Consider the following 12,338-nt stretch of genomic DNA (forward strand, 5'->3'; position numbering starts at 1 on the left):
GTTAGCCTCCGCTGGAACTGGTTAGTGAAGATCCCTCCATTTCACAAGACAGCTTCAGTTTTGTTTCGTTTTGACTTCCCCACTCCGAAGCTGTAGCGCACTTTGTTTTCTCACGGAACAGGGGCGGCTTCCGGGGCGCGGCGTGCTGGGGGTTGTAGTCCACAATCTCCCGCCTGTTCCCGTTATAGAAGCCGATGGGCCGGGAGCTGCGGAACTACAACTCCTAGAGTGCCCCGCGCCGCTGGGACGCCGTGCGGCTGCGGGGCGGGGCGAGCGCAAAGATGTCGGCGCCCGCTGCTGGGAGGCGAGCTGAGAGTGTTTGACCGTAACCAGGCGCCCGGAGCTGAGGCAGTTCCTGCACGTGTCGCGGGGCCGGAGACGCTAGGGCCAGGTATTCCAAGGATGCAAGAATCCTGCAAATTCGACATGTAAACTGCTTCCTCAGCCTCCAGGCGAGCCCTGCCTTTGCCTCAGGCCCCTTCCTTTTCCTTCTCGGGGAATCGACCTCGGGAAGGGGTGTGGGCAAAGAGATGAGGACTCTCCCTTTTCGCCCAGGCCAACTCGGGATATCCCGGAGCCTCTGGGGAGGCGGTCACTCCGACGTCTGAGGACCTGGGCTTTGGGCCCGGACTCGTTATGAAGAGCGACTGCTCGACCTCTGCAGCCCCCTTCAGGGGGCTTGGGGGACCTCTGCGCAGCAGCGAGCCGGTGCGCGCGGCCCCGGCCCGGTCGCCGGCCGTGGACCTTCTGGAGGAGGCGGCAGACCTCCTGGTGGTGCACCTGGACTTCCGGGCGGCGCTGGAGACCTGCGAGCGGGCCTGGCAGAGTCTGGCCAACCACGCCCTGCCAGAGGAACCCGCGGGCACGTACGTGCTGGGCTCGGAAATGAACCGATTTCCGGGTGCTCTTATGGTGGGGCCCAAGGTCTCAGGAGTTCTGTCATTCCCAGATTGCCCACAAGGAGCTTTACACCTCGCTTTCATCAGTGGTTTGTCTCCGACAGGGTGGTTGCTCATCGTGTGCCAATTCTACAGAGGAGGGAAGTTGTATAACAAGAGCTTAGTGGCGAACCCACGGCCAATTATTTGCTCCTTGTTCCAGGGTAGAATGGCATGATGCGAAGGCTGAATGTGTATTAAGTGCTAAGTTCTGTCAGTAAGCAGGTGGTAAAAGTCCTCTCCCAGGTACCTCCGCCCCGCCCCGCCCCGCCCCGCCCAAGGTTGTTTATTCCTGACCTTGCGGATGATGGGGAATGGGGGTCATGGCAGGAGCAGTGTTCTGGTCCAATTGGAAGAATGGATTAAATAATTAATTCAGGGCCGGGCGCGCGGGGGCTTACGCCTGTAATCCCAGCACTTTGGGAGGCTGAGGCAGGAGGATTGCTTGAACCCAGGAGTTCGAGACCAGCCTGGGTAACATAATGAGCCCTCTTCTCTAGCACAAAGAAGAAAAAGAAAAGAATCCGGAGAAAAAAACCTTGGGCTTGCATTGCTCTTTCTAGTGCCACCAGCCTTGTCTGGCAGGTGAGAGCGTCATTTCTTTGCATTGTAAAGTTGGGTTAGGCCACTCCAGGGAGGTGTTAGGTAGAATAGCGAAAGCTGACCGCAGAGAAGGATGATCTGGAGAGCCCTGGCTGTGTTTTAGGGTACTGGGTGGAAGCTCATTTCAGTGAATGCAGAAGGCTTTGCTTCTCGGTGTCTGGAGGAACCTTACTAGGTGGTGCCTTTTAGCCAGCTGTGGAGTTGCTATACCTCCATTCAGCCAGAAACCTTGCTGCAAGCCCATTTGTTCACTGAGCAAACTTAGTTCCAGCTCTTTTTTGTCCCACACACCGGTGATGCGTGTTATTTCCCCCTCAGGATTACCCTTCCTCTTCATTTAAATCTGATTTCACTTGGATACAAAGAAGAACGTTGAGCAATAGCTGACTTGCCTCTTAAGAGGTTTACAGGAACTTTTAGTTCCTGGGGGAAAGGGCAGCCCATGAGACCAATTGTGAAGCCCATCTAAGTACTAACAGGGATGAGAGAGATGATGGCTGCTGAGTTGGGAGCTGGAGAGGAACCGTCCCAAGGTGGAGGTGGGCATGGAAATGGAGGGGAACCACTTCTAACTGAAATTGGTTTTTCTGCTGACAGCTCCTTGGAGGTGAAGTGCTCCCTGTGTGTTGTGGGGATCCAGGCCCTGGCAGAAATGGATCGGTGGCAAGAAGTCCTCTCCTGGGTCCTTCAGTATTACCAGGTCCCTGAAAAGCTACCCCCCAAAGTCCTGGAGCTGTGGTGAGTCGTCTTTGCTGACTCATCAGATCATTTCAGAAACAAGAGGATTTGCATCTCCTCTCCGCAATCTGGGCCTAATACCTACTCTTTTCCCCTTCCCTACTATTGCCCTCCACATCTAATTCTTTCCCTTCACTTCTTCTTTTTTTCCTAGAGTTCCATACATAGCAATAAAGGATAAGGGAGGAGGAATTTAGGAGTAGAATAGATATAAAGAAGGGAGGGGACAGGGAATAGGAGTGACATGGGATGACAGAGTGGACCGAGCTGAAAGAGCAGCTTGCTACATCCTGGGAATTTCTAATTCTTAAAAAAAAAAGTTTTTTTGTTTTGTTTTGTTTTTTGTTTTTTTGAGATGGAGTCTCCCTGTGTTACCCAAGCTGGAGTGCAGTGGCGTGATCTCAGCTCACTGCAAGCTCAGCTTCCTGGGTTCACGCCATTTTCCTGCCTCAGCCTCCCAAGTAGCTGGGACTACAGGTACCTGCCACCATGCCCGGCTAATTTTTTTGTATTTTTAGTAGAGATGGGGTTTCACCGTGTTAGCCAGGACGTTCTCGATCTCCTCGGCCTCCCAAAGTGCTGGGATTACAGGTGTGAGCCACCATACCTGGCCAAAAAAAGCAAAGTTTTAAAAATTGACACTTGCAATTGTACATATTTTTGGGGTAAGTTTGACATTTCAATATATGCTGTGTATATGTTGTATAATGATCAAATCAGGGTAATTGGGATATCCATCACCTCATGCATTTATCATTTGTTTGTGATCAGAACATTCAAAAGCCTCTTTTCCAGCTATTTTGTAATATGCAATACCTTACTGTTAACTATAACCACCCTACTATGCAATAGAACACCACATCTTATTCCTCCTATCCCATCGTAACTTTGAACCCATTGACAAACCTCTTTGTCTCCCTTTTCTTCCTTTCCCAGTCTCTGGTAACCACTGTTCTACTCTCTGCTTCTATAATATCAACTTTTTTTTTTTTAAAGATTCACATGAGTGAAATCGTGTAGTATTTATCTTTCTCTGCCCGGCTTATTTCACTTAACCCGATGTCCCCCAGGTCCACCCGTGTTGTCATGAATGAAAAGATTTCATTCTTTTTCATGGCTGTATAGTATTCCATTACACACACACACACACACACACACACACACACACACACACACACACACACTCTCTTTATCCATTCATCTATTGTTGGACACTTAGACTGATTCCATATCTTGGCCATTGTGAACAGTGCTGCATTAAACATGGGAGATAATGGATTGCTAGATCATGTGGTAGTTCTATTTTTGTTTTGTTCACCTGGCCATTCTTTTTTTTTTTTTTTTGAGACAGAGTCTCGCTCTGTCGCCCAGGCTGGAGTGCAGTGGCCGGATCTCAGCTCACTGCAAGCTCCGCCTCCCGGGTACACGCCATCTCCTGCCTCAGCCTCCCGAGTAGCTGGGACTACAGGCGCCCGCCACCTCGCCTGGCTAGTTTTTTGTATTTTTTAGTAGAGACGGGGTTTCACCGTGTTAACCAGGATGGTCTCGATGTCCTGACCTCGTGATCCACCCGCCTCGGCCTCCCAAAGTGCTGGGATTACAGGCTTGAGCCACCGCGCCCGGCCACCTGGCCATTCTTGAGTTTATTTTGATGACACTCGGTGAGAGTTCCCTGTACCTAGAAGAAGGTGTTGGGACTCTTGGTGTTGAATGTGGCTTGTGCTGAAGACACAGGACCTGGTAGGGCAGCAAGAACTTGATCTCGGAATTGTGGAACTGCTTGACTGTCGGCTGGGGGCACTTGCTGGCTGCAATCTCCTCCACTTTCATGATCCGGATGGTGTAGGCCCTGGTCATGGTGCCAGGTGCCCATCTTGGTAGCACTGGGTGGTCAGGTCCCACTATTCTGCATTCATATTGTGGATGCTGCAGTAAGCGTCATAGTGTAGCCAAATGCCAAAGTTCTTCACTTGCAGGGGGATTTTTGGAACACCTGCCCAGTAGACACTTGCCCCTGAAGACTTCATCTTCTTTTTTTGTTTTGAGACGGAGTCTTGCACTGTTGCCCGGGCTGCGGCTCACTGCAACCTCTGCCTCCTGGGTTCAAGCAATTCTCCTGCCTTAGCCTCCCTAGTAGCTGGGATTACAGGTGCTCGCCTCCATGCCTGGCTAATTTTTTGCATTTTTAGTAGAGACGGGGTTACACTATGTTGGTCAGGCTGGTCTCGAACTCCCTACCTCATGATCCACCCACCTTGGCCTCCCAAAGTGCTGGGACTACAGGCGTGAGCCACCACACCCGGCCAAGACTTGATCTTCTTTAGTTGAGATACAAAGTACCAGAAGCAGGACTTGGCAACAACTTGCTTAGGTGCAGAGATTTGCTGGCAGTAGAAGGGCAGCATTTGGGGGTGGGCAGGCGGCAGATACTCTTGCAGTGTGCCCAAGGCCTTCATGGCATTCTCTCAGCACTTGCCACCACTTGCAAAAGGAAGTGCCGTCTTTCCTATTTTGAATTTTTTAAAGGAACCTGCATTCTGGTTTCCATAATGGCTATACCAATTTACAGTCCTGTTAGCAGTGTGTAAGTGCTCCCTTTCTCCACATCCGCACCCTCACCAACACTGATTTTCTTTTGCCTTTTTAATAAGAGCTGTTCTACCTGGAGCGAGGTGGTGTCTCAGTGTGGTTTTGATTGGCATTTCCCTGGTGATTAGTGGTGTTGAACATTTTTTCAGATACCTGTTGGCCGTGGTACATCTTCTTCTGAGAAATGAGAAATGTCTATTGAGGTCTTTTTCCCTTTTGAATCAGGTTTTTTTTTTTTTTCCTGCTGTTAAGTTCCTGATATATTCTGGATATTAACTCTTTGTCAGATGGATAGTTTGCAAATATTTTCTCCCATTCTGTAGGTTGTTTCTTCACTCTTAATTGCTTCCTTTGCTATGCAGAAGTTTTTAGTTTGATGTAATTTCATTTGTCCATTTTTGCTTTTCTTACCAGTGCTTTTAAGGTCTTACTTTAAAAAACCCTTGCTCAGCCCAGGGTTGTGAGGCATTTCTCCTTTGCTTTCTTCTAGCAGTTTCATAGTTTCGGATTTTACACTTCAGTCTTGAATCCATTTTGAGTTAATTTTTGTGTGTGGGGAAAGGTAGGGGTCTGGTCTCCTGCATAAGGATATCTGATTTTCCCAGCACCATTTATTGAAGAGACTGTCTACCCTGTGTGTGTTCTTGGCACCTTTGTTGCAAATCAGTTGGCTGTAGGTGCATGAATTTATTTCTGGGCTCTCTGTTCTGTTCTATTTTGTCTGTTTTTATGCCATACCATGAGAGCAGAACCATTCTGTTGTGGTTACTATTATAGCTTTGTGTAGTATAGTTTGAAGTCAGGTAATATGATACCTCCAGCTTTGTTCTTTTTGCCCACAACTGCTTTAGCCATTTGGGGTCTTTTGTGGTTCCATATGAATTTCGGGATTTTTGTTTCTTTCTCTTTTTTTTTTTTTTTTTTTTTGTGAGACAGAGTCTTGCTGTGTCGCTCAGGCTGGACTGCAGTGGCGTGATCTCAGTTCACTGCAAGCTCTGCCTCCCAGGTTCACACCTTTCTCCTGCCTCAGCCTCCCAAGTAGCTGGGACTACATACAGGTGCCCGTTACCATGCCTGGCTAATTTTTTTGTATTTTTAGTAGAGACGGGGTTTCACCGTGTTAGCCACAATGGTCTCAATCTCCTGACCCCATGATCCGCCTGCCTCGGCCTCCCAAAGTGCTGGGATTACAGGTGTGAGCCACCGCGCCTGGCCAGGATTGTTTTTTCTATTTCTGTGAAGAATGCCATTGGTGTTTTGATAGAGATTGCATTAAATCTGTAGATGGCTTTGGGTATTTTAATAATATTCTTCCAATTTGTGAATGGACACAGGATATCGTTCCATTTTTTTGTGTCCCCTTCAACTTCTTTCATCAGGTTTTATAGTCTTCAGTGTAGAGATCTTTTACCATCTTGGTTTAATTTATTCCTAGGTTTTTTTTTTTTTGGTAGCTATTGTAAATGGAATTGTTTTCTTGGTCTCTTTTCCAGTGGTATATAAACGCTGTTTTTTTGTACATTGATTTTTGTATCCCACAACTTTACTGAATCTGTTTATTAGTTCTCTCTTTTGGTGGAGTCTTTAGGGTTTTCCGTATATAAGATCTTATTATCTGCAAACAGGGATAATTTTACTTCCTCCTTTCCGATTTGGATACCTTTTATTTCTTTCTGTTGCCTGATTGCTCTGGCTGTGACCTCCAGTACTCTGTTGAATAAAAAACGGTCAAAGTAGCCATCTTTGTCTTGCTCCTGATCTTAGAGGCAAGGCTTTCCACTTCCTATTGAGTATGCTGTTAGTGATGGGTGTGTCCTGGCAAATTCCCATTAGCATCCACATTTCATCGGAAAGGGCTGGAGGGCACAGTGAGGAGGGGTTGGATAGGAGAAGCATAGTGGTCATGAGAAATGAACCAGTCATTGAGCACTGACTCTAATTTTGTTGGGATCGGGTTTTTGGGGACTGCAGCATTCTTTTATACAGCAAAATGCAAGAGCCTAGAGCTGTGCTGGATGTGGTGGGTGCCTGGCTCCAAGACCCAGCCAACCAAGACCTTCCAGAATATGGAGCCTTGGCAGAATTTCACGTGCAGCGGGTGCTGCTGCCTCTGGGCTGCTTGTCGGAGGCTGAGGAGCTAGTGGTGGGCTCTGCAGCTTTCGGTGAGGAGCGGCGACTGGATGTACTTCAGGCCATTCACACAGCGAGGCAGCAGCAGCAACAGGAACACTCAGGCTCTGAGGAGGCCCAGAAGCCAAACGAGGAAGGTAGGACATTATCCCTTTGTGGCCTCTGTAAAGTGGACTTGTGGCCTTGCACTGTACCTCAGGGTCCATCGTGAAACTCCTGGGAGCTTAGGAGCAGTTCTTTGTATAAATAATTCTTGAATCACAGAATAGGAGGCCTGTTGAGTTGCTTAACAAAGTGAAGCCCAGACCCTCTGAAGTTGGCAGTGGAAGGAGAATCTCCACATGGGAAGGTGTTGCTGGGTCTTGGGACCTTGACTTGTCTTTTGAAAGTCATCTTTCCGCTGGAGTCCTCTGACAAGGTCTCTTGCTTCCACCATGGTCTGGGTGGGATGTCCTTCCTCCTTTAAATGCTGGCCCCAATACAGACGCAGCTGAGATCTGCTGGGATAGCCAGAGGAATATAAGAAACTAATTTGCAGACCCTTTCCCTGGTCCCTGAATCTTTTCTGCCCTTCTCCTTGAGTAATGATCTAGTCTAGCTGTGAATACTTCCATGGACAGAAAGTCACCATCTCTTTCTTTTTGAGACGGAGTCTCGCTCTGTCGCCCAGGCTGGAGTGCAGTAGCGCGATCTCGGCTCACTGTGCTCACTGCAACCTCCGCCTCCCAGTTCAAGTGCTTCTCCTGCCTCAGCTTCCCGAGTAGCTGGGACTACAGGTGCCTGCCACCGCGCCTGGCTAATTTTTTGTATTTTTAGTAGACTGGGTTTCACTGTGTTAGCCAGGATGGTCTCGATCTCCTGACCTCATGATCTGACCTCGTGACCCACCCGCCTTGGCTTCCCAAAAGTGCTGGGATTACTGGCGTGAGCCACCACGCCGGCCTTTTTTTTTGAGACAAGTTTCACTCTTGTTGCCCAAGTTGGAGTGCAATGGCACGATCTTACTGCTTACTGCAGCCTCCACCTCCCAGGTTCAAGTGATTCTTGTGCCTCAGCCTCCCAAGTAGCTGGGACTACAGGCGCACGTGGCCATGCCCGGCTAATTTTTTGAATTTTTAGTAGAAACGGGGTTTCACCATGTTAGCTAGGCTGGTCTTGAACTCCTGACCTCTGCTGATCCGCCCGCCTCGGTCTCGCCTCCCAGAGTGCTGGGATTACAGGCGTGAGCCACCGCGCCCAGCCTTCTCAGCTCTTAGAAGCAAGCGCAGAGGTTGGGGTCAGGGAAGCTGATTCCCGTGACTCCCCTGAAGCTGTGCTCTGTCTCCCTGGCCAGGCTCTGTCTCCCACAAGTTCCTGTCACTACCGATGTTGGTTCGCCAGCTTTGGGACTCTGCGGTGAGCCACTTCTTTTCTCTGCCCTTCAAAAAGAGCCTTCTGGCTGCCTTGATCCTCTGTCTCCTGGTGGTGAGGTTTGATCCAGGTAAGTGGTGGAGACTCTTCCCCCCTCCTTCCTGGGAAGGGGTTGTTGTCAGGGCTGGGCCTGTGGGAGTGGGTGTTTGTCAGTACTCCTGTCAGAGTCCTACTGGGAATGGGGGCCTCTCCTATGACATTTCCCCCTGAGTCTGTTCCACAAGGAGGAATTGCTAGACTGGGGCACAAGTCAGCCCCACCCAGAAGGAGAGGCCAGTCCTGGAGTCTGTGAGAGCAGCCGGGAGAAAGTCCACTTGGCTCTGCTGACTCCTGAACATGGACTGAGTCATAGCCCTCCACTTTTTCTAGGGCTGACCTCTGACCGGAACCTCAGAATTTAAAAAAACTTCCCCTCGGCCAGGCGCGGTGGCTCACACCTGTAATCCCAGCTCTTTGGGAGGCCGAGGCAGGCAGATCACAAGGTCAGGAGATAGAGACCAGTGTGGCCAACATTATAAAATCCCATCTCTACTAAAGGTACAAAAAAAATTAGCCAGGCGTAGTGGCACGTGCCTGTAGTCCCAGCTACTTGGGAGGTTGAGGCAGGAGAGTAGCTTGAACCCAGGAGGCAGAGATTGCAGTGAGCCAAGATTCCACTGCTGCACTCCAGCCTGGGTGACAGAGCAAGACTCTGTCTCAAAAAAATAAATAAATAAACTTCCCCTCATCAGAATGTCTACAAAAGTGTTAATTCAAGTATTAATATCTAATGAAGTGTTAATTCAAAACAAGTTGTAAATGAAAAACTCATACCTTTTAGAAAATGTGGAAAATAGGCTGGACATGGTGGCTCATGCCTATAATCCCAGCACTTTGGGAGGCCGAGGCGGGTGGATCACCTGAGGTCAGGAGTTCGAGACCAGCCTGGCCAACATGGTGAAACCCCCTCTCTACTAAAAATACAAAAATTAGCTGGGTGTGGTGGTGTGTGCCTGTAATCCCAGCAACTAGGGAGGCTGAGGCAGGGAGCATTGCTTGAACCTGGGAGGCGGAGGTTGCAGTGAGCTGAGATTGCGCTGTTGCCCTCCAGCCTAGGTGACAGGGCGAAACTGTCTCAAAAAAGAAAAAACAATGTGGAAAATAGAGAAAAGTATAAAGAAAGGCACAGAAATCTGCTACTCTGCTATGCTTTCAGTGTGTTTCTGTGGATATAGAGATTGTAGGCAGTTACATGTCATACATATGCTTTCAAGCATGGCCTTAAATGGCTAAATATTCCAGTTCCCAGGAATGCCCCTAAGTAATTTAACAACCCATGTTTTTGAACATTTGGGTGGTTGTTCTGTTTTCTGCCTGGCTGTGAAGAAGGAATGAGCTCCCTAAGTGATATTTGGGAACAACCCTGGTGATTTCCTGAGGATTGACCCCTCAGGTGCATGAGGCCAAACTTAGGCACTCGCTCTTTTAGGTTTTTTTGTGTTACTCAATGTGAGTTATGTTCTAATCTCTACTCTTCTCTTTTTTTTTTTTTTTTTTTTGAGGCAGAGTCTTGCTCTGTCGCCCAGGCTGGAGTGCAGTGGCCGGATCTCAGCTCACTGCAAGCTCCGCCTCCTGGGTTTACGCCATTCTCCTGCCTCAGCCTCCCAAGTAGCTGGAACTACAGGCACCTGCCACCACTCCCGGCTAGTTTTATGTATTTTTTAGTAGTGACGGGGTTTCACCATGTTAGCCAGGATGGTCTCGATCTCCTGACCTCGTGATCCGCCCGTCTCGGTCTCCCAAAGTGCTGGGATTACAGGCTTGAGCCACCGAGCCCGGCATCTACTCTTCTCATGAATTTAGACTTAGAATATGATTAAGTTTCAAAATTTAAGAGGAAATCAGAAACCCTTCAAATGGTTCGTCTGTTTTGAGAACTGCCATTTATTAACTTAGTCTTTAGATTCTCCCTGTTTCCCCATTTCTCTTTCTCTTATTCAGTGAGCTTTTTTTTTAAAAAAAATTTATTTATTAATTTTAATTTTAATTTAATTAATTAATTAATTAATTTTTTTGAGACAGGGTCTTTCTCTGTTGCCCAGGCTGGAGTGCACCAGCGTGATCTTGGCTCATTGCAACCTCTGCTTCCTAGGCTCAAGCAATCTTCTCTCCTCTGCCTCCCAAGTAACTGGGACTACAGACGCCTGCCGCCACGCCCTGCTAATTTTTTTTGTTTTTTTTTTTTAGAGACAGAGTCTTGCTTTGTTGCCCAGGCTGGAGTGCAATGGCGTGATCTCGGCTTACTGCAAGCTCCGCCTCCTGGCTTCACGCCATTCTCCTGCCTCAGCCTCCCGAGTAGCTGGGACTACAGGCGCCCGCCACCATGCCCGGCTAATTTTTTGTACTTTTAGTACAAACGGGGTTTCACCGTGTTAGCCAGGATGGTCTCAAACTCCTGACCTCGTGATCCGCCCACCTCAGCCTCCCAAAGTGCTGGGATTGCAGGCATGAGCCACCACGCCCGGCCTAATTTTTTATTTTTATTTCTGAGACAGAGTCTTGTTCTGTTGCCCAGGCTAGAATGTTGCCCAGGTTGCAGTGGTGCACTGCAACCTCCACCTCCTGGGTTCAAGCGATTCTCCTGCCTCAGTCTCCCAAGTAGCTGGGATTACAGGCACATACCGCCATGCCTGGCTACATTTTGTATTTTTAGTTGAGACGGAGCTTCGCCATGTTTGCCAGACTGGTCTCCAACTTTTGGCCTTAAGTGATCCTCCCACCTCAGCCTCCCACAGTTCTGGGATTATAGGCATGAGCCACCATGCCCAGCCAGTGAGGTTTCCTTCACATAGCTCAGAGGTGTCTTTCTAACCTGTCTGCTGAACGCTGAGCAGAGATCCCCCGTGGATGGCTCTGTTTGCTTTACAAAGAAGTCACGAGTTAGCTCTCGGAATGCTTAGTATCATCAGCGTTCATCCCTGGCCACCTCCTGACTGATACAGATTTAGAAATTCTTTGTGATTCTTTAGGGTTCCTGTAAGCCCTTTAGTCTCGTAAACCCTGGTCTCCTAGTGGGGATGGCATGAGGACATTTGAGCCTGCTCTTTCCAAGGCTGCTTCAGAAGGGCCTGGCCCAGTGGCCCTGACCCTCAGCAGCAGGCCCGACTCATTGGAGCGATGATGCTGAGGGGAGGAGAAACTGCACCTGCAGGCTGAGGCGGGAGGATCACTTGAGTCCAGGAGATTCAGACTGCAGTGAGCCGAACACGGACTGTACTGTACTCCAGCCTAGGCAGCAGAGCGAGGCCCTGCCTCTAAAAAAACAAAACAACTATGTGTAATGGGTGGTGGGGTCTCCCAGGCTGGGAGATGGCAGAGTGACAGGCGAGAGGGGCGGGACGTTCACAGTAGTTTCCCTCTGCCCTGCAGCTTCCCCTTCCTCCCTGCCCTTCCTCTACAAGCTGGCCCAGCTCTTCCGCTGGATCCGGAAGGCTGCATCTTCTCGCCTCTACCAGCTCCGCATCCGTGACTGAGGGTCCCTGTGCACCACAGCCTCTCTGCTCCTCACGTCTGCGGCAACAGAAGCAGAGCGACAGAGCGACACATCCACAGGCGCCCCTGGGGAAATGGGATCAGCCTAATCTCGCAGAGTGCACTGTGTCTTGCTGCCTGGGTGCCCTCACCTTTCCACCCCACTTTGGCTGGTCGTGGTAGATGATGTGGAAACAAAGCGGGACCAGCAGACACAGCACCTCCAGAACAGTGCCCCTTGAAAAGGAGGGGTTTGGGGACAGGGACTGTGTCCATGAAACATTCCATCTTCTCAGCAAAGGCAAGGGGTTGGTTCTTCAGGTCAGGATGTTAACGGAGCTGGAAGTTCAGAAAAAGCCTGGTGGAGTGACCCTCGGCCTTTCACTTCTTGAGAAACATACTTCTTTGCTGGGCATGGTG

The 12,338-nt window shown here is 49.4% G+C and overlaps 1 protein-coding gene across 1 annotated transcript; it reads left to right on the forward strand.

The window, feature by feature from the left end:
• Positions 1–239: 239 nt before the first annotated feature.
• On the forward strand, positions 240–12,054 carry LOC105480745 (peroxisomal biogenesis factor 26). Its single transcript, XM_011739899.3, has 5 exons — positions 240–866; positions 2,139–2,279; positions 6,840–7,135; positions 8,332–8,478; positions 11,817–12,054. The coding sequence occupies exons 1-5, from the start codon at positions 637–639 to the stop codon at positions 11,918–11,920; spliced, it is 918 nt and encodes a 305-aa protein (XP_011738201.1). The 5' UTR covers positions 240–636; the 3' UTR covers positions 11,921–12,054.
• Positions 12,055–12,338: the final 284 nt, after the last annotated feature.

Source organism: Macaca nemestrina, chromosome 15 (assembly GCF_043159975.1).
Source record: "Macaca nemestrina isolate mMacNem1 chromosome 15, mMacNem.hap1, whole genome shotgun sequence".
Classification (NCBI taxonomy): Eukaryota; Metazoa; Chordata; class Mammalia; order Primates; family Cercopithecidae; genus Macaca; species Macaca nemestrina.